Here is a 23,174-nt window from a genome sequence, read left to right on the forward strand (position 1 = left end):
TGGAGAGGGAGAAAGCTGTTTCTGACCTGTCGTTCCAGGTCCTGGATTCTTTTAGCTTCACCCGCCCTTTCCTTTGTCTTTCTCTGTTGCTCATTAGCCCTCTTGCTGACCTCCATCTTTAGCTTTTCCACCTGCTCAGTGAGCCTTTGAGTCTCAGCGGTGGCGGCTCGGAGTCTGGATGCATCTTTGTTCAGTAGCTCCTGGTTCTCAGCATACCACTGCAGTCTTTTCTTCATCTCTGCGACCTCCTCCCGGTGCTTTTCCTGGAGCATCTTTAGCTCGAAACCTTTATCACCTGCCAGAACCTTATTTCTGTCAATATGACAAATACGTTGCCAAAAATAGACTGCTGCCGTAACACTTCCATATCTGAGGCTCTTACCTGAAGTACAGACAGCCTGAACTCTGGCAAGGTCTCGCTCTTTCCTCATCATCTCCAGGTCTACATGCAGGGCTTGTTTCTCCTGTTTTAACCTGTGGATCTCATCTTGCAGTCGTTCCTCATTTTTCTAAACAGAAAGACTTTGCATCAGAAGCGCATGTAAAATGCAGTCTAGGTAGGCAGCTCACTAGGTTTTGGAACAGATCTGTTGATATTATATAGTTCTCGTACCTGTGCAGCTTGTACCTGACTTGTCAACTCTGCAATGCTGAAGCTTTGTTCAGCAAAGCTTCTCTCGCCGACGATTCTTTGAAAGCTGTTCATGTTTAACCGGTCCCTGGGGAATGAAAATTCTTTGCTTTTATATCAGCTGCTGCAAAGAACAGCATGAATAGTAAAAACCTGCTGTGATATGCATTATAATAATACTAGCGCACTTTTAGAGCACTGACCTGGTGAGGGCAAGCTCAGTGAGAAGTCTCTGGTTTTCCATGAACAAAGCCTCCTCGTTTTGTTTGCTTTGAGCTTGGAGTGCTTTCATTTGCAGATATAGCTTTTCATTCTCCTGTTAAAACCATTGGAAAGATCACATATTCTGAACCTATTTGTAGAATATGAATACTAATGACCAAAATGCAAATATATTCAGTGCATGTATTACATTGAATATAGTTCCAGATAAGAATTAATTGGATTTGGTATCTGGAAAGGCAACAAGTTCTTCTGTAATTACAGGAAATGTGAGAAGTAATTACCAACGTTATTCTAAATTCTGAGTAGTAATAGTGTCATTTTAAATATCTGTGTTTAATTATGCACCCCATTATGCTGAAATGGTGTATATAATGATCTAAAAATGAGAGGCTACAGAGTCTTGTGTTGTATCATTCACTGACATTTGTAAGAAATCACAATAAAAAGAGATCTAGGACAAGGGATAAAAAAATAAAGCCTAATTATAATAAATGCACATTCATGCGAGCCATGTTTAAGCATGGATATTCTAATATATGCCTGAAAATGAGCAGAGTTGGAGAGACAGAGAGAGACTCACCTGATGGTAGCCCTGAATCAGAGTCTCCTGTTCCTTCATCTCCTTCTCCATGAGCTTGAGTTTCTCTTCAGTCACAGGGTCTGAAGCTTCGCCAAAACTCCACTTTCGTCTGTTACTTGCCTCCTCGGCATGGTGTAGCTATGGAATAATACATGTAACAGGTTAGAACCTAAGCTTGAGAAATGACAGGGAATTGTTTGCTCAGACTTAGGCCGAGGCTGTTCAGTTTATTAAAAGTAAAAAAATATTGATGGTACTTTCTTAAATGCATTTTCAGGAGTATGTAAATAGTCATGCTTTTACATTTAAAGCTTTTCTTTTTGTGACTTTGCTAAATTTTTGTTTTGTTTTATGTAACAATTACATATTTGAAAAATCCAAGACAGTCAATTATGGGGCATTTACATAACACACTACTGCACCGGATAGGGCACTTAACTCTAACAGTAGAGTGATGCACTAGCAAAGCCAGGTTGTGTGAAAATGTATCTGATCATAGGAAATGTATGAACTAAAAAATGTATCTACTGAAAATGTAAGATGCTTTTTCCATAAAAGCATTTGCCAAATACATAAATATAAAAGGAAAGCCATAAAAATGGTCTTTGTACATTTGCAGTACAAAGTTTGTTTATTTTGAATTATAATTATGTAATTGGAAATTAAAGGCAGGGTAGGTAGAAATCCCCAAAAATACTTTTTTCCAAATTTGTTAAAACTGTCTTTATATATATCAATGCATAATTAAAATGTAAGTACTCTGGAAAAGAAATTATAAAAATCACCTGTAGTCCTCTCAGGACTGTAATAAACTCAGCTCATTATTTCCATTCGGGACGAAAGAAATGATTGGCTGGGGCGACTGTCACTCTCCCTCGCTACCATGGATACCACCTCTGCTGATACAGGAGCAGCCCAAATGCGCGCACCCGTTTGAAGAGGCACGGAAGCCAGTGTTGCCAACTTAGCGACTTTGTCGCTATATTTAGCGAGTATTTAGACCCCACTAGCGACACATTTTCAAAAAAGCGACTAGCGACAAATCTAACGACTTTTTCTGGTGTTATTGGAGACTTTTGGAGACTCTCTGACGTGAAAGCACATATCGTTCTTACTCTTCTCAACGAGCAGCGGGTGCTGCCGTGGGTCCCACCCCATCCCAAAGCACTCACAGGCGGCCCAGTCCTTGCGCAGCAGCCCCTCCCAGCTGCAGTTAGAGCACCCCTCCGCATACAGACTGCAAAAGAATCGCGCAAATGAGTCGCTATTTTTAGCGACTTTTCAAACGTCACTCACTCTAGCTACGTCTAACCTGTTCAGTAAATGGCTGAGAGGAACAGCAGCACATTCATCTGTTGAGCAGTGAATGAATGAATGAGCAGTGTTTTTTCACGGATTTATTATCTGCTTTTCTTTTTTCTTTTAATTAAATAATTTAGTTTCCTTCCTTTTCTTGTGCTTACGGTATTACTTGTAATACTCACTATCACAAAGCTTTTGCTCATCCGGCTCCCGAACTCTCTCAATTCAGATAATTTTCAACATTGGCCTATAAAAAAAATTAGTCATTCACTAGGCCTATATCATAGCTTCTCGTTCTATTGTCTGACAAAACATATTTAGGAAATGAGAACAGCTTTATTTTACATTCGGCTATATTATATTATAATATATTAAATACAGTATGTGAGCTGAGCATTAATTTATAGAGAAAACACATTAGACAAGCAGAACGCAAGTACGACGCGATGACGTCACGAATATGCTAATTGGCGTATGACGTCATCTAGCGTCATTTAGCGAATTTTAGGGAAGGCGTTAGCTACTTTCCTTTGAAAATAGTTGGCAACACTGACGGAAGCTAGTAATAACAATTATTGGATAGAAAGAAGTCAAAATTCTCAGTACCTGCATATAGAGCCAGCGAAGTCAACCCAGACAGCATTTACATCTGTGCCAGGTCCGTTTTGGAATCAGTAGATTCGCGCAGCAGTCGCACTCAATATGCAGATCTGCACCAACTCTGCGCCAGACTTGTCTGTAGCTTCGACTGTGACAGTCCGTCCGGCGGGTGCGGCGCCGATCCGGGGCAGACCATACGCGCCACGACTGAATTGAGTCCGCCTGGCGGGTTTGGACCGGATCCGTGCGAGCTGCGCAGACCATACGCGCCACAACTGAATTGAGTCCGCCTGCCGGTTGTGGACCGGAGCCGCGCGAGCTGCGCAGACCGGACGCGCGGGCGCCACCCCACATAAACCCGCTGACAAGAGTGGAAGAGTGCAGGCTGCACCGTCTCTGCTAATTGGTAAGTGCATTATACACGTATAATTTAGTAAGTACATTATAAAAGTAAACTGGTGTTGATGTCATATTAGTCTGTTACATAATTATATTAAAAATAAAAGTTTACAAACGTTTACACTGACATTCTTACAACCTGAGACGTGTCAGATAAGCTGGGTAGTAGCAGGCGGTTAGCTGGTAGTATAGGTTATTTTAAACATCCACAACTAATGTGAACATATGCTTTAAGGCTGAATGGGTGATATTTGCTTATTATTCTCCAAAATTGCTGAATATCGTGTCCATTGTGTGTTATCTGCAAAATCGTATAACGTTAGCCTACCCACTAACGTTACCAGCGGTGACCGCTGCTAGCAACTGCAACAATAACAAATTAATGACTTCCCACGTCCAAATACATTAAACTAGTTCGACGTCAGTATCATATCAATTCTCACTGTATTATACCGGCTGTAGAGTGCGACATATATGTGATATGTCGATATGTTAGCTATCAAACTACCTGCAAATTACTGTTGCTTACCTCCAGTTCGTGTTGCAAAATGGATAAACCATATTAACGTTACCCACGTCTTCTAAGCCACTGCGATGTGCCTCTTTTATTAATTTGTTAAACAAGCTGTTTGTGAAATAGCCTAAAGCGGTTTTTAATTTCCATTGATGACTGATTATTGCAGTGTTCGGACATACCATTTATAGGCTGTTAATAACTTTAATTATAGGCCTATAATTCATTGTATAATCGATCTAACGTTAAATGTTTTTAGATAATTTTCAGCCCAAGCAAGCTCCTATATAATATTATTATCCTCCCAGCGTGTCTATGCGGTGATGCACAGTTAAATTATTGCGTGGCATATTAATAATAATAATAGCCTATCAATTTAACAATAAAAGTAGGCCTTCCCTAATAATAATAATAACAACATCAATAATAATAATACAGTCATACTAATAATAATTTAATGCATAAATTTGAAATGCTAAATCCTCTTAAGACGATCTAGACACGGCAGGCAAAAACATTTTCTCTCATTAGGTTCAAAATTATTTTTTCATTGTGTTCACATATTAGATGGAGAAATAATTACAGAGGGATTTATGGATATCTACTTTTGTTATCCTGTAAATCAAAATATACTGTCTATGAATATGTTGCCCATACCTCTCTATCATTTATCAATCTTTTACTTCTCACTAATTTAGTCTCTTGTTTCCACAGGTGGGAATGCTGGCCTTCATTAGTGGAAGAGATACCAAAAACATCATAACCAACCAAGGCTATTATGGCTCGTAAGTATTATATATAGATGCCTTTCACTTTACTTAATCACCACTCTCTCATTCATTCACTCACTACTCTATGAAGGTAAAAGAGTATCAACACTCTAGAGCACGTAGATGTGAATTTGAGAACTTGTACAATAAATATTCATACTTGTACGTGAACATTTACACTCACAGCTCCAATGTGAAAACCTGTCAAATTAAAATCTGAAGTTGAATGTTGAAATTTGCACTCACAGACAAAAGTCACAAACCTGTATTTTGAATTTGAAGCTGCAGACAAGCAGTCACAAATGTGTAAAATGCCATTCACAGAAATACAATGACAGACACAAACTTGTAATATATATTTGCATTTAATCGCAGTACAACCTCAATTAGGCACTTGCAATCTCAAATCTGTCACTGCAATTTCAATTTCAAACTTCGCGCCTTGAATTTTGCTACTCTTTTTTCGCAACTCAGTGGCGGCGAGAGAGAAGGGGGGTGTTTTCTCCCTCCCATAGAAAACGCTTAATGAGGCTTAATGGACCAACAGTTATAAAAAATAAAACACGATTCGTTATAAATTATTAATAAAACACAGGCAGCAGGTTTATTTGCTCTGAACACAAATTTGGTCATATTTAGTCATATTCTGTGCTCATCGGCTTTTCTGTTGATTGCATTATTAGTATGGTGTTTACTGAGTTTGATAATATCATTTATTTCTTTAAATATCAGTCTAATGCATTAAGCCATGTTAGCATTTCAGAGCGTCCCCCTTTCTCTCTTACTGCCACTGAGTTGCAAGTGCAAAAGTTAGTTTTGCAACTTGCACGAAAAGAGTAGCAAAATTCAAGGCGCGAAATTTGAAATTGCAGTGACAGATTTGAGAAGTTGCAAGTGCCTAATTGAGGTTGTACTGCGATTAAATGCAAATATATATTACAAGTTTGTGCGTGTCATATTTCTGTGAATGGCATTTTACACATTTGTGACTGCTTGTCTGCAGCTTAAAATTCAGAATACAGGTTTGTGACTTTTGTCTGCGAGTCCAAGTTTCAACATTCAACTTCAGATTTTAATTTGACAGGTTTTCACATTGGAGCTGTGAGTGTAAATGTTCACGTACAAGTATGAATATTTATTGTACAAGTTTTCAAATTCACATCTACGTGCTCTTTAGTGTTGATACTCTTTTACCTTAATACTACTCATTCTACACCACTTTAGTCACATTTATTATTATTTATTTGTGCAAGCATTGTACTATAATGTCATGTAATAAAGAATCTTTGAATATTGGATCTAATATTTACTCTTTGTTTCTTTGCTTTGTTGTCCTTTTTGTACGTCCTACTGGAGCAGTGAGGAAGAATCGCATGTCTGACAAAGCCACAGACACCGAGATAAACCAGTATAACATCAGGTGGTTTAATCTGGCATGCGACCGTGGGGGTGGCCGCCGTGCCCGGTCACACCCAACTAATGAGCAATAAATGTGATTAAAATAAAAAAAGTTTTTTGAAAATTACAAATTGTCTGGGTGTTTGTGCCTTAATTGTCTGATAGCCTAAATATGAATCACAGACCAGGGCCAGATGAGCCCCAGATGTAAAATATGAGTCACGGATCTGGGCCAGATCTGCACCACATGTCATGGCATTAATAACTGTACTGGGCCAGTGCTGGCCCAGATCTGTCTCTGATCCGTAATTCCAACCTGTTCCGGTATTGGGCCGTTGGAAAGAATGACCCCGGCCCAGGTCCGTTTAGCGGATCTGCGCCAAATGCTAATGAAGACCTGGCCCAAATCTGGCCCAAATACATTTTGCTGTCTGGGAAACTAGTTGAAAAAAGGAAGACAGTATTTGAAAAGGCTATGAACAAAAAGTCTTTGGATAAAATAAGAAATCATACGAGAGTCAATATCGGCGGGCTTTCCAGCGGTGGCGACAACTGAGGGATCTCAGGGGGCTGAAAAGTCACTCCATGATGGCTTTATTTCTGCTGGACAGGTCATCTTGCTGTTTTCTTTTCAACAGCCAGAATGTGAAAAAACCGCCTAATCTTTGTTCATATGTTCACCGTGAACTCTACCTGCTCCGTTTTTTCACGTTTGGTTTGTTGTTATATGCTCTACAGTGTTGTGCCTGAACGCGTTCATTGAACGATAGTTCATGAACTCGTTCATATTTTGGGCGAACGTGAACTGAACGTAGGCCTACTGTATTACTGCCTGATGAAAGTTATTGTGAACGCGTTCATTCTGGTGTCTGTGAACGCACGCTCTCTCAGTTTAACTTCGTTCAATAGGGTGCCAGATTTCTATAGAGTCTTCCAGGCGAAAACCCGGATAAAACACACGTAAACAGGCCTTAATATTGAGCGAAAAAAACACCAAATCTGGCAACACAAGCCACCAGTGTCGCACCGCGGCCGCCGCATGCGTCATCAAAACAAAAAGCAGCATGTAGTCGACAAAGCAGCGAGGAGGCGTCGTGTCGTATGATCAGTCATCAAGGTCGGTGAGGATGGGAAAACTCTTACATTTCTGTGCAAACTTTGCCAGCCGATAAAATAACCGCTGTCTGTGGTTGTATATGGGTTGTGTCAATAAAAAAATAAAAATAACTTGCAGCAACTTATGGAAAAAAAGAACTATGAACTAGTTAATTTTTTGGAACCGTGAACTTAGTTCAAAATTGTGAAGTATGAACTATGAACTGAACTAGTTCATTTTAAAATTTGTGAACTGAACTTTGCCAACACTGTGTATCTGTATGTGTTATACAATATATGTTGTGTGTGTGTGTTATATTATCTTGTGTCTGCAATGCAGTTGTGAGAAGGTGTTTGAGTGTATGCTACTCAGTTTATCTGTAAACAATCTTATGTTATGAATCTTACAAATTCACCTTCATCACAGTGTAAATGATAGTAACGGCAAACGTGTATCAATTAAGCTATTTATATCTATTTGCCTTATATTTAGTTTGATTCCGTTACGAGCTATTAAAATATTTTAAACTTTACCAGTATCGATATGCGAGCTTGATAGTGAGTACTAACAGCCATGTTAATTGTTTATATTCATACTGATAAAGTTAGTTATTTTATTACTTATGATTCTGACATGATGTCACTACATGCACTGCGCTCCTCTCTGTTCTGCGCTGGTAAACGCGTCCGACTCTTCCAGCTGAACGAACGGCTGGGATCGCGCGTTCATGTGGTTTGGGGGCGTGGCTTTGGAAGGAGCCGAGAAGGGAGGGGGTGGGAGTTAATGGAATAATGAGCTGTGTTTATTGCAGTCCTGAGAGGACTACAGACACTTGATTTTTATAATTTCTTTTCCAGAGTTCTTACATTTTTATTATGCATTGATATATAAAGACAGTTTAAACAAATTTGGAAAAAAGTATTTTTGGGGATTTCTACCTACCCTGCCTTTAAAGTGCATAATTATCATGAGGCCAAACTAGATCAAAAAATTAAGAATAGGTGGTTATTTAACACTTTTGAAAGGTCTAATAGTGTGGTTTAATGGCTCAGGGCACCCTGTAAGGAGTGAGCTGCGAGTCATCTCCATTGCACCCTTAACTTCAGCTCAATTGTCCCTGGAATACATTTAAGGTGCCATTGTGTATAAATCATGAAAACAAATTCAGCCTTGGTCATTTTCTATGGTAATTTGTTCAAATGTAATTACTTCTTCCTGTAATCTGTTGTCAATAATCAATATATATACTTCACCAGAAGAGTCAAGGTGGATAAAACGCTGCGTGCCCCCATGTGCCCTGTTTTATGTTCATTTACTGTTGAAAAGTTTTAAAAATGAGACTCATTATTTGCCAGAACAACAAAAAGCACTTCCAAACTGAATCACAGCAAGGTAATGCGTGATAATATATATGTTTTTTTCTATAAATCTTTGAGGGTATTGAAACAAATAACTAGAATAAACCTTACATAATGTACTTGTGCTAAAAGCACGAATTCATCATCACTAAGAGAGTATTGAACAGCTACCTAAACAGCATGCAAGTGAAATCTATGTTCATACAGTTGGCCAATGAAATATACCGTCATAGACGTTATGATTGCATTACCAAAACATTCACCTGCAAGTACAGACTGCCCTATTTACCAAACGCACTTATAAAGGATGTTACAAAATATACAATTTAAACTTCATTCATACTTAAGGAGAGCTGCCAGACAGCAGAAGGTTTTCTATTGATCTTTAACAAGAAGCACCTATATGTGCTTTAAGGCTGGTTAAACCGGCCATGAAAATAGATGAACTTGAATAAATTTTAAATGGATAGTTAACCCAAAAATTAAAATTATGTCATCAATTACTCTTATGTTGTTTCAAACCCATTAGACTTTCGTTCATCTTCGAAAAACAAATTAAGATATTTTTAGTGAAATCTTAGAGAAAAGTCTATTTCACCCAAAGTTGAAAATATTTTTAAAGAGTAAATAAATAAATCCATCATATAAATTCACATATAAACATTGATTAGCTAACATACATAGAGCACTCAAATATGGTAAACGCAAGCTCAAACATACTTGCTTAAACCAATGAGCTTTGCTCTTGTGCACAAAGCGAGCATGCTTGAGCTTCTGTTTACCAAATTCGCTTAGCAATGTTCATATGTGAATCAAAACATAAATTGAATATGTTCATCATATGAAGCGATCTTGTTTCTTGGATTTAACCGCTCAATTAATATGGATTTATTTTAGGATCTCTTTATGAACGTTTTGAAGCTTCACAGCCTTTCAACAGAGGGACAGAATTCTCTCAGATTTGACTAGAAATATCTTCATTTGTGTTCCAAAGATGAACGAAAGTCTTGTAGGTTTGGAACAACACGAGGGTGAGTAATTGATGACAGAATTATCATTTTTGGATGGACTATCCCTTTAAGTCCTCAGTCATATCATAATTATGAAGACGTAGAACAGACAGAATACACAAAATTACCTGCTGTTAATGAAAAGCCATGGCAAAACTATCCACCAAACAACAACATTTCCTTATATTCTAAAAACATAATCTAAGCTTTACAACTACACAAGAGCTTACCTTGCTCTGTAACGTATAGTTCTCCTGTCTGAGTGCTGCCAGCTCTTGCTTGTGCTCCACTTGTAACTGGGTTTCCCTCAGATGGAGCTCTCTCTCTTTTTGGGCGAGCTGAAGACGAAAACGCTCCAGTGATGAGCGCTCCTGCTGAAAGGACATACCACCATCCATATTCTCTTGCATCACCTCATGCTGACAGACACACAGAACATGAGGATTAATGAGCTGGAGGATTTGATCCAATGCTCTGATTCAGTCCTAGTTAACTCACTCCTGTCACTGCTTCTGGTGTGATCCTGCTGGCTTCAACCTGATGCTGCAGAAATGTGGAAAAGGACTGCACGGATGTCACCAGTTCACTGCTTAGCCTTAAACTCGTGTCTAAACCTGTAAGGGATGCAAAAAATTTTAAAAGACAGATGACCATCTATTATTAAGCTAGCAAATATGGCTGTGAATTTACAAAGAATAGTCATATAAAAAAATACAAAAAAACGATTTTGCATATTTTTAGGACCACTATTATTATAAATGTTTTTTGCCTTGTGACATTATTTGCATAACAATTAAGACTATTTAAGATAATTATGTTCCATCTAATTTCTCATTACATCACAAAACTCCAATAGCTCAATAATTATCTCCTTCATTTTGGTAAATATTGATATTTGTGATTAATTGTAATCAAATTGGCTAATATATCTACATTTAATGCAATTAAAATTGCCTACTTCTATATATATTTATTGCATTAATGTAATGATCATGAGTTTTTTACATTACAGTAGAGTGAATTTAAGTCGTCAACTGTCATGAAAATTTTACAATTTCATGAAAATAATGAAAATGTATCAATAAATGATAAAAAAAATAAGAAAAAACGAATGAAAATCAGCAAAATTTTCTTTACGCAAAATATAGTTTTGTTTATTTTTTCACACAGTTTTGGTGAGGTTAACCCAGGTACAGGTACCTTTGGCTGTTAGTGTTTGAGTGAGGTTGGGATTTTTTTTGGGGGTCTGGTTCTGAGCTTTTCTCTGTGTAAGTGGAGACGGAGGTTTAGCAGCTTGGCCGGTTCTGCTGGTTGCAGGTCCTCTGGGTAACAGCCTGCTCTCAGGTTTTTTGGCCCTTGTTGATGGAACAGGAGTTTTTCTAGACGACGCAGATGCATTGGTTCTGGCAGGAACCTGAGTGAGTGTGTGTGTGTATATATATGTGTGTGTGGGAGAGAGAGAGAGAGAGAGAGAGAGAGAGAGAGAGAGAGAGAGAGAGAGAGAGAGAGAGAATTAATATTCCATCATCATCTTCATAAATGTGACTATCAACACCATGTGAATAAATAAGGCACGTAGTTACCCACAAAAATGATTATACCTCATTTACTTCGCAGAGTATATGCCTCTATCTTTGAATTTTCATTTCTCTAAACCCCAGAAATTACAGGATCTAATTTACAGAGGAAATTCATGAGGCAAATGACTCATAATAGCAGAGTCTCTGACCTGGCGTTTCTTGGGTTTAACAGGAGGAGGTTCCACAGAGGAGCTGTCCTGTTCCTGCATCAGCCGTTTGATCTCCTCAGCGATGTTCTTCTGAGTGTACTGAAGGGAGGCTGGATGTTCCTCTGCTGTAAGACTAGCTTTATTAAGCCCTCCACAGCCCTCATTAGTGGAACTGAAAGGGCTGTCATCTGAAGATATCCTTAATGGACTATGATTTATGCTGCCTCGAGGCACAGCCTCACTGTAAGAAAAATACTTCTAAAGCTGCTGTACTGAGAATATATGACTCACGGTGTGTGAAGGCGAATAGTGAACTCACCTTATAGGCTGGAGAGAGAAGCCACGCGTGAAAACAGAGTCTGGTCCAATTGGCCGCATCAGTTCCTCAGCAGTGGGTAAATCTACGGTACATAAATGAGACCCTGGTGACAAAAATTTCACTAGGGCCGGAGATTTGGTGTGATCAGAACTTCCTCAGCAAATGCAAAGCCAATTAACACAGAATTTGATTGTCATCCATGGCGAATTTGAAACCAAGCTTTTGTTTGTGATTTACAAAAAAAAAAAAAAAAAAATGAGCAAGAGTCACTGTAGGGATGAACTGATTCTGTTCCATAATCAGTAATTGGATAATATTATAAAACCATCCTACTGTGTAAAAAAAGGGTATTAAAAACACACAAAATACTCAAATAAACAGTTTTGCATGCTGAAAAAAAGTGATTTCAGACATCACAGCATTATAATGTATAGTATGATAAATCAATTCAATCATATATACTTCTATTCAAAAGTTGTTGTTTTTTTAATGATTTTCAATGTTTTTGAAAGAAGTCTTATGCTCAGCAAGGGTGCATTATTTGATCAAAAATCAGACCAACAGAAGACAGCGTGAAGGGAAAAACAAACATACAAACTGCAATATAGTGAAATATTATCACAATTTAAACTAACTTTTTTTACATTTTAAAATGTAATTTATTCCTGTGATCAAAGCTGAATTTTATCAGCCATTACTCCAGTCCTCAGTCACATGATCCTTCAGAAATCATTCTAATATTTGGTGATTTGGTGCTCAAGAAATATTTCATATTATTACCGGTATCAATGTTGAAAATGCTTAATATTTTTGTGGAAACTGTGATGCCTTTTGTCAGGATTCTTTGATGAACATTTATTTTAAATAGCTTTTTTGTCATATTGTAAATGTCTTTATTGTCCCTTTTGATCAATTAAATGCATCCCTGCAAAATAAAAACATTACAAAACTGTAGTAAATAGTTTATAAAGTAAGTAACATTAATAAAGGTCGTTGTACTTACAGGAAAGGAGTTAATTTAAATGCACAAATGCACAGACCTCTGATATTTGCTTTTAAAGTAAAGAGGGTAGATCTGTCATAATTTATAGCTATTTATAAAAGTCATATAAATCTTAAAATAGTGGGAAATAAGAGTCAACAATTAAATATTATCTGATAAATATCCAATATTCAATTGATTTGCCAAAACGAGGCACTGCAATATATGTGACAAGGAATGAGAAAGAAATGTCAGAGACAGCTGTTTAAGTCCATCAACCCCTTCCATTCTTATTCAGTCAGGGTGACAGACCTCCAACAGAAGACAGCAAGATTTCAGGAAAAACACCCTCATGCAAAATCGAGCTGTTTAGAGTCAGCTAGACTTCACCTATGATGATGCAAACAAAGCGGCTGGTAAAAACCTCACGTATTTGGTTTAAAACATAACTGGAAGCATTTGAGGGGAGAAAGCTGCAAATCAAAAGGTTTAAAGCACAGGCATGCACACAGTGACTGGCAAAAATGAACTAGGTGCTGAGTCTGACCTGACTCCACCGTGGAGACAGGTTGGAGTGAAGAGAGAGAGAGGTGGGTCCTGCCGGCCTCGGCTCGTCCGTCCTCACACTCCCCCGCTGAGCTGTTAATCTGCCTGTATGCCTCCTGCAGCGCCTCTATCTCACTCCCTCCACTCTGACCGTATGATTGGACTGCAAAGATATGGAGGAGAGAATGTGCCACATCACCTGTTGGAAGTTTACTTAAACAATACAAGCTTCTCGAAAATAAACTGGTTCTCAAACCTGCAGGTTCCAGTGCTGTCCTCACTGCTTGTTTGGTGTCTGGACATTTTTCTTTTCCAGCTACCAAACTGGGAACTGCAGGAGGCAGTGCTCCATCCGTAGAATTTAGAGAGTCATGTAGTGACACTGGGACATAAGAAGAGCATTTCACCTCCTGATGTGAACATTTAAAACATCTACACTGTAAACTGAGATGCGGTTTACCTTTGGCCAACATCCCATGCCTTTCAGGTTTCTGAAACAAAGAGGATCAAGGAATGATTAAAATGCAAGATTTTGCCATGAAATCAAATTATATTTATTTTGACACATATTGCGATTGAGGAGTAGGGTGTGCAAAAAACAAACAAAACCCCCCCCCCAGCAAAGACAACATTTAGAGAAATCTTGACTCCAGATACCAAGGGACCTGCGATGCAAATTAGCATGTATTATAATCCTCTTCTTTTTTACCTTTTCAGTACCCTAATACTGTACATAATAATAATAATACTATTATTAATAGTCATCATAATAATAAATACTTCTAGACCAACAGCCAAGGAATAGTCATGAAATAATATATTAATTTTTTTATATATTTTTTTCTAAACCCTATCATATACCCCAATACCCCAATACCCCAAGAACACCAGGAATATACGATACGAATCGCAAGGGATCATTTTGTGATACTTTTGCTTATTTTTTGTTAAAAGTTTGATGCTGGTTGCTTTTTACTGCCATTAAATGGACAAGTGCAAGGACGACCTTCATTTGTTTCCATACATCTCTACATAACTCATTACTTAATTCACCAGTTTATAACAGGGATCATATTATAAGCTTAAGGTGCATTAAACATTTATATTCACCTTCTCTTGAAGCCCCTCGTCACTTTTCTCACTTGCCTGTTCCTCAAAGTCTTCACTATATGCAGGAGATGCTGACAGAGAAGCAATATACAAGTGTTTTATTGCTTCAGGAAGTAATAACAACAACAAACATCTATTTCAAATTCTCTGCTCTGCTCTTACCAGCAGTTTCTTTATTTTTCCTCTGTTCTTCATTTGTTGAATCCATTTCTTCTCTCCTGAAAGGAACACAGTGAAACTAAATTTAAAGAAGGACAATAAGGAAATGCTCCTTCACAAACTGCATTCTTGGAATTCATTATACTTTAGAGTCACATAAAGCTTTTTTCAGACACCTTTGTGGGCTGGTGGGGGTGGATGTCTCCTGTTCTTGATTCAGTCTGGAATAGTCAATGGAGGATGAGGACTCTTTCTTCAGATTTGATAAAAACCTGGTATTGTCTTCCTCATCCAACAGGTCCAGCTGAATAGCACCTGCAGTTGGTACTGTTCCAGAGACCATCACATAATTTTTAAAGAAGCAAAAACAGATGCTGCTGGTCAAACAAACAGAGCAGTGATTGATGTTATGGATTCAGAGGTAGGCTGGATTGAAGGAAAATGGGTTAGACTGACCTTCAGGCTCAAGACTGTCTCTGCTAAAGATTACTAGGTCTCTATTCCTTTCATCCTCCAAGAATAGCTCCTTCGGCTGCTCTTCATCCACCTCCTTAATGGACGGAGTCTTTCTCATTGACTTCAGGAAGGACTTTCCGGTTGACGACATCCCTATATGCCAACCAAATATGTTGTAAGTATTAAACAAGTCATTTTCCTACACCTGACCTTTTTTTTAAAAGCACAATATACATGTACATAAAAGTTATTGTCCATTTTTTTACACTTCAAATAAAGCAAACTTTCTAGAACAGATTTTTTATTTCACTAACCACTGAATATAAGCAATTCAGCATATGCATGTTGGAGAAGTTCAAAATAGAACAAAATATTGTTGGAATCACTCTCAGAACGTCTCGCTTACGTATGTAACCTTCGTTCCTTGAAGGAGGGAATGGAGATGTAGTCGATTGGGATCATGCTTATACCCACGCTTTATACCCGCGATGCGGGGCGGTGCGTGAGATGCAAAGCTTGCACGCCAATATGCATTGTCTCGTTTTATCAATACACGAAGATGACAGGCTCCCTAAGCGTGATCCCTATCAGTCGACACGTCGACTACATCGAACATGAGCGACTGAAAGGAAACTATATTTTCCAGCTAATGACGGATTAAAAACCTTTGACAGCCAGTAAAAATCCACCCGACTTCAAAGAAGCTGAGCATTTAATAAGCCACATGGCTAAACTGCAGTGCATGCTTGTAGCTAACATAACGTTATCATCCGTTGGTGTGGACGCTAATGTAATTAGCGTTCTTGGTGTGAAAAGGCCTTAAGTCCACTGTTTGATGTATTGACCCTCTGTGTGGCACATTGTCATTCTGAGCTGCACATATTCAATTAACTAGACATTGACAAAATTACTAACTGGCACAGCACATGTTCTTCAAACATGTACTATTCCAGGAAATTATTTTACATCAAAAACTGGTGCCAAAACACTGCAACTGCAATTACATATAGCCAAAACAACAGCTCTGGTCTGTTGTGTTTAATAATTGCATATAATTATATATTAAGATAACATTATAAGGTAAAAAAAAAAGCAAAAAGATTTGTTCCCAACTAAAATCCCACTGAGAGTGTTTATTTTCAAAAACTATATAGATATAAGGTCAATAACGGGGAGTAAATATACACAAAACATCATGTTAAAAATCAAAATAACACAATCTACTAATTCTCCACGTGTTGAAACTTTACCATCTTCTCTCTCGACTGAATCACTAGCATTGCTTTCCACAGAAAACTCATTAGAATCAGTGTGAATGGGACTCTTCTGTCCTGATGTAATGGAGGAGTTATCAGGTGATGGACTTGGAACACTGCAAGAGTCTTCCTCTGAGACCCTCTGCTCCTCTAAACAGTAACTATGTTCAGGTGATGGCATCTTCTCTACTGCATCATATGCAGGACTCTTCTGATGGCTTGCGTAGTGGGATGCCCTCTGATTGGACAGCTGGCTCACCCTATCAAGAGCTATGCTGCGAGGTTTAGGGGTGGGCTTAATAGGGACTACAGTGTATAAGGGCAACAGACAAAGAAGAAACAAGAAAAAGTTAAACAGGTAGACACACTGAAAGGGCTAAAAAGTCATACAGTGCTCAGCAATAAGAAAGATGATCCTTGATGTTTAGACAACTAAACTAGATTATTTTTTCAATTAAGAAAACAAAAATAAAATCAAAACAAAATGGATCTAGAAACTGTCTAATTCTAACACACATTAAAACATATAAGGGAATAACCTAGTAATATTGTGGAATGAAGTGTGTAGTTTTGCAATGTTACAGTAACTTTCAGGAAACCTGTTTGAAAACAATTTGTTGGCAATTCTCGGTTGCAGAAATTACACACTTCATTGAATACTGAGTGAGATGTACCCAGAGGGGGGCTTTCTCTCTGTCTGGATCCCACCTTAGGATCCACAGCTTGGGACTTTTGAATTTTAGCAAAACGATGTTTAGTGTTTTTTTCTGCAAAATTGATGGACAAAAAGAAAATCAGAATAAAAAGAGAGAGAGAGTACAAACAAGATGATTATGTCAAATACAAAGAAAAACAGAAACACCACAGCTTGACGGATAAAATGTGAAATTGGACAAATGACATACAGGTCCTTCTCAAAAAATTAGCATATTGTGATAAAGTTCATTATTTTCCATAATGTAATGATAAAAATTAAACCTTCATATATTTTAGATTCATTGCACACCAACTGAAATATTTCAGGCGTTTTATTGTTTTAATACTGATGATTTTGGCATACAGCTCATGAAAACCCCAAATTCCTGTCTCAAAAAATTAGCATATTTCATCCGACCAATAAAAGAAGTGTTTTTAATACAAAAAAAAAAAAAGTCAACCTTCAAATAATTATGTTCAGTTATGCACACGATAGTCAATACTTGGTCGGGAATCCTTTTGCAGAAATGACTGCTTCAATGCGGCGTGGCATGGAGGCAATCAGCCTGTGGCACTGCTGAGGTGTTATGGAGGCCCAGGATGCTTCGATAGCGGCCTTAAGCTCATCCAGAGTGTTGGGTCTTGCGTCTCTCAACTTTCTCTTCACAATATCCCACAGATTCTCTATGGGGTTCAGGTCAGGAGAGTTGGCAGGCCAATTGAGCACAGTAATACCATGGTCAGTAAACCATTTACCAGTGGTTTGGCACTGTGAGCAGGTGCCAGGTCGTGCTGAAAAATGAAATCTTCACCTCCATAAAGCTTTTCAGCAGATGGAAGCATGAAGTGCTCCAAAATCTCCTGATAGTTAGCTGCATTGCTGCCCTTGATAAAACACAGTGCACTAACACAAGCGGCTGACATGGCACCCCAGACCATCACTGACTGTGGGTACTTGACACTGGACTTCAGGCATTTTGGCATTTCCTTCTCCCCAGTCTTCCTCCAGACTCTGGCACCTTGATTTCCGAATGACATGCAAAACTGAGCAACAGTCCAGTGCTGCTTCTCTGTAGCCCAGGTCAGGCGCTTCTGCCGCTGTTTCTGGTTCAAAAGTGGCTTGACCTGGGGAATGCGGCACCTGTAGCCCATTTCCTGCACACGCCTATGCACGGTGGCTCTGGATGTTTCTACTCCTGACTCAGTCCACTGCTTCCGCAGGTCCCCCAAGGTCTGGAATCGGTCCTTCTCCACAATCTTCCTCAGGGTCCGGTCACCTCTTCTCGTTGTGCAGCGTTTTTTGCCACACTTTTTCCTTCCCACAGACTTCCCACTGAGGTGCCTTGATACAGCACTCTGGGAACAGCCTATTTGTTCAGAAATTTCTTTCTGTCTTACCCTCTTGCTTGAGGGTGTCAATGATGGCCTTCTGGACAGCAGTCAGGTCAGCAGTCTTACCCATGATTGCGGTTTTGAGTAATGAAACAAGCTGGGAGTTTTTAAAAGCCTCAGGAATCTTTTGCAGGTGTTTATAATTAATTAGTTGATTCAGATGATTAGGTTAATAGCTTGTTTAGAGACCCTTTTCATGATATGCAAATTTTTTGAGACAGGAATTTTGGGTTTTCATGAGCTGTATGCCAAAATCATCAGTATTAAAACAATAAAAGACCTGAAATATTTCAGTTGGTGTGCAATGAATCTAAAATATATGAAAGTTTAATTTTTATCATTACATTATGGAAAATAATTAACTTTATCACAATATGCTAATTTTTTGAGAAGGACCTGTAAATGGTGCCTGCGGTGCAGACTTTTTCATCCATTGAAATGCTGAACAGTAATAACAGTAGACTAAATGACACATCTCTGTGAACAGCACTTCAGATGTTCAAGGAACAGTGTACAAAAACCATACTTGGAATTATTACTATTTATCAGACACAATACACACAATGTTCTGTTATCAGTGGTAAACAACACACTTGTTGAATAGGAAACTAGATATATAGAATTTATAAATATAAAATAAAAATCTTCCATTTTTCTCACTATAAAGCTCTTTTTGATTAAAGAAACAAATTCATTAAAGATATAGCCTACAATTCCCGGCCAAAAAAAATTAAGGCCTAAATCAAATCTTAAGATTAAATGCTTAATAGTCTATGATTGGATCATCATTGCAATACAGTACAATACAATATTTACAAAAGCCAGTGCAGTGTGGATAAAATACGGGTGACCGACTCAAACTTGCAAGAGGACCACGGTCAACATCAAGCACAGTTTTCCTTGTTTTATTTTTGTTTAAATTTAGAACATTTCTTGAAAGCCAAAGCTTAAGTTCATTTAAACAGTGATTATCATATTTCTGGCATGTTATATGTTAGGCAACAGTTCTTCTAACCCTAATTGATGAAGTGTGCAGCTTTTCATTTCTTAAAAAAAAACATGTAAGAATGGTCATATTCCAGGATGTCAATATCAAGATTCATCAGGCTCAAATTGTGAAAGAATGGTTGGGAGGGAGCATGCATCATCATTTTCACACATGAATTTGCACCTATGACTCCAGGCCTTAAATTCATCGAAAGTCTGATGTAACTCTTGCTTCGTCAATACAAGATCTTGACCAAAAATGTATGCACCTCACATCACAACATTTATTTCCATTTTTGGTCAAGAAATGAAAAGCTACACACACAGGGCTCGACAATAAGGACTGCCCAATGGCCCGGGGCCAGTGTGCAAGACACTTTGGCCAGCTGACGGAACTGTCACTTGCACGGGGCCAGTGCACCATCTTCATGGAAGTTGATAATTTGCGCATTTTTAAGCCTTGCCGATTTAACTATTTAAGTGCACGTAGACGCTAACGTACCTGGGTCTCTCAGTTTGGTACTTGCACGATGTGTGATACGTTTTTACGCACGCAGCAACACAAATTCAAAGTGCGCCCAGGACGCCGCATCTCTCAGCATGCGAATACTTTCACGTCTTCCTGGGCTTGCACGGACATTCACACAAAATCATGTCAAATTTCCCATCTTGTCGAGTATCATCGTAAACATAGTTGATTAAACATTAAACATAAACATTCAATGTTAACATGTAAGATAAGATGCATGTGTAACAGTATATTGGTTCCGTGGAGCCCATTTTCCTGCTGCTCTTGACTGAATAACTGTAATAAAGGCTAATCTATATTCATACAGTGAAAAGACTATGCAGTGATATTTTACATTTGATTACCATTTCTGTACTCTACCTGAAAATCTAGCTTAGACATACATGAAAAACCTGAAAAGAGCTGTTTATTTCATTTGTATATGTTCGTTCTGTTGTATTTGTTTGTGCTATTGCTCACAATTTGATTATTTGTTCTTATTAGTAACTGTCTGTAACAATGTTTAAAATGTATATGAGTTAGGCTAGTTTTTGCTGTCATAACCTTATTTATTAAGGTTATATGGATCAAAAACAACTAAAACAATAACTAGGCCCATTTTATTTTCTTTATTACTTTTTTTTTTGGTGGAGTCAGGGAACATTTTGGCAGGACAAGTAAAAATTTGAACCTCTGTCCCAACCGGGCTAGTAGAAAAAAATCCTTAGCGTTGAGCCCTGACATTTCCATCAATTAGGGTTAGTAAAACTGTTGCCAAACATATAACATGCTAGAAACATATGCTGCGTCCGAAAACGTAGGCAGCTGACTTTTAGCTCACTGCCCTATCAGGCAATGACTTTGCAGGCAGCGTTTGTGCACGAAGGTATCTCGAGAAAATGATTTCGGACAGTCTTCTAAGGCAGAATAACGGTTTGCCAAGTTAGATAAAAGCATCTGCTAAATACAAAGTCAATTTACAGGCACCCAAATTTATAGACTTTGAGAGCAGAGCATACTGAAAAAATGACAACTCCTCAACCGCAAAAAAGAAAGTAATTAGGCTGTCTAGGTGAAGACTAAATCAGGTTTAATAATTTCAAATCCAACATGCATTAGTCCATATCCAGAATGATGTGAATGCACATTATTACACAAAGCTAGACTGGTGTTTTTACTAGTCAAATTTGAAGCCAAACTTGAAATTTGAAGCCAAATACATAAGACAACAACAACTCTAATCAGCTATCCTATTCAATTTATTCTATTCAAAAAATGTAAACAATTTGCAGATCAATTGCTAAAAAAAACCCCAAATCACTCAAGTTACAGATCTGGATAATTCAAGCAATTTAGAAACAAAGCAAGTGCAATTCATAGTTGCAATTTAGGGGCTTCCTGAAGACACATCTGATAAATCTTAAACTGACATTGCATAATTTATTATGTCTACTGCTTTGCTTATGCTTAATGCTTGCTGCCCTCAAGTGGACAAACACCTAAACTACAATATTGTTGTTGTAGACTGTTGCCCCAGTTATTGTTGCCCCAAAAACAGTTAGACTATGTTCAAACTGCAAGCAAATCAGATTTTTTCTCAAAACAGATCTTTTCAGGTAGACTACTGTAGCTATTAATTGCAAGTGACCAAATAAGATTTGTGCGTCCAGACATAACAAACCTATTTGCATCGGTTGATTTGGTAATGATGTAAACGCACGCATGTGATGAGGCTATCAAAACGGATGCAGGAAAAATGCAGTGCATCATCATCATCATCATCATCTCAATTTTCAAATAACTCGTCTTTATCTCTAGGACATGTTCCAAGATCGTTCAAGCTGGCAGTTAATAAGCCACTCATAAAGAAAACACAATTAGATCCAAATGAATTAGCAAACTAAAGAGCCATTTCAAATCTTCCATTTATGTCTAAAATACCAGAAAAAGTCATGTCCGCTCAATTAATTACTTAATTAAAATTACAATTAATTAATTACTGTGCTTGTTAAAATTACAAATGACTTCTAGCTTCTGACCAAGGCTGTATCTCAATATTAGTTTTTCTTGATCTTAGTACTGCGTTCGGCACTGTTTATGATTTTAGATCATAAAATACTCTTAGATCGACTACAAAACTACACTGGTATTCAGGGAAAGACATTGAGCTGTTTTAGATCGTAGCTGTCAGGCTGTTGCCATTTTGTCTATTTAAATGGGGAAAAATCCAAGATAATGTCAGTAAAGTGCTGCAATGATCTGTGTTAAGCCCTCTACTATTTTAAATAAATATGCTGCGCTGCCACTTGGTAATATTATAAGAAAACATGGAATTAGTTTCCACTGTTATGCATCACAACCAGATGAAATCTCTAAATGATCTAAGTTGACAGAGTGTGTTAAAGGTATAGCGGAGGATCTTTCCGAATTTTAGAGAAGACCCGCCCTCTCCAATTTTTAAAAAGAATTCACAGGCGCAACACTCTATTTGCTCCCGAGAGTGAACGCCTATTAAACGTGTTGAGTGACCGAGGACTCAAGACATGATATGCAATGGAGAAGTAGTTTTTTGCATTTATGTAATAAATACTATGGTGAACACAGTGTAATTATCGAAAATGAACACACAAGGTTTTAGAATATTTCAGCGTGATAGCATATACCATTTGGTCATAAGGCTACTTTAGACAAATTGAGATGTTTACCGTGTCTACGCGGTGCATGACTTGTGCCAGGGCTAGCATCGCTAATCATAGCTTACATTAACTTTTACTAGCAGTGATTTTAAATGGATTTCTCCAAATAGCATGACAAACTTTACCTGTCTAGTAGAATCTTCGCGACTGCGGCATCAGTGGGAAGCCCAACCTGTGCTTTTAGCGCATGCCAGCGTGTGAAATATTCACCCAAAATCACTCTGGTCTTGTTTCTATATTCAGTGGCCTGTCTCTTCTTATCATACACTTCGTATACATTTTTTCTCTTTCGACCCTCAGCCATTTTCAAAGGAATGGCTGAAACCGTAACTCATCACACATAATACACCTGAAAGTGCGCATGCGCAGAAAGCGAAAACTACATAGGGACGAGCACGTACGACGTCCTTATGTAAACATATCACCAAAATGATTGACACTTAGGTGGACCAATA

At 38.1% G+C, this 23,174-nt stretch overlaps 1 protein-coding gene across 3 annotated transcripts in view; it reads right to left on the minus strand.

Moving 5' to 3' along the window:
• Positions 1-23,174, minus strand: part of cep162 (centrosomal protein 162) — a 31,581-nt gene that overhangs the window by 5,827 nt on the left and 2,580 nt on the right. The window contains exons 1-18 of one of the 3 annotated variants that reach the window (XM_077218047.1): positions 22,845-23,103; positions 15,185-15,337; positions 14,905-15,055; positions 14,732-14,787; positions 14,570-14,640; positions 13,920-13,950; positions 13,716-13,841; positions 13,461-13,622; positions 11,932-12,013; positions 11,613-11,853; positions 11,084-11,297; positions 10,382-10,497; positions 10,114-10,302; positions 1,437-1,574; positions 835-947; positions 614-719; positions 383-509; positions 27-295 (exon numbers count right to left, since the gene is read on the minus strand). In XM_077218047.1, the coding sequence (XP_077074162.1) occupies positions 27-295; positions 383-509; positions 614-719; positions 835-947; positions 1,437-1,574; positions 10,114-10,302; positions 10,382-10,497; positions 11,084-11,297; positions 11,613-11,853; positions 11,932-12,013; positions 13,461-13,622; positions 13,716-13,841; positions 13,920-13,950; positions 14,570-14,640; positions 14,732-14,787; positions 14,905-15,055; positions 15,185-15,335 (2,343 nt within the window). In that variant the 5' untranslated portion in view covers positions 15,336-15,337; positions 22,845-23,103. Of the gene's footprint in view, positions 1-26; positions 296-382; positions 510-613; positions 720-834; positions 948-1,436; positions 1,575-10,113; positions 10,303-10,381; positions 10,498-11,083; positions 11,298-11,612; positions 11,854-11,931; positions 12,014-13,460; positions 13,623-13,715; positions 13,842-13,919; positions 13,951-14,569; positions 14,641-14,731; positions 14,788-14,904; positions 15,056-15,184; positions 15,338-22,844; positions 23,104-23,174 lie in introns of those variants that run through there. The other 2 variants (XM_077218034.1, XM_077218042.1) reach the window with 2 other exon arrangements.

Source organism: Siphateles boraxobius, unplaced genomic scaffold (genome assembly GCF_051911475.1).
Source record: "Siphateles boraxobius isolate OS27281-9 unplaced genomic scaffold, OSU_SipBor_1 12, whole genome shotgun sequence".
In the NCBI taxonomy this organism is placed as follows: Eukaryota; Metazoa; Chordata; class Actinopteri; order Cypriniformes; family Leuciscidae; genus Siphateles; species Siphateles boraxobius.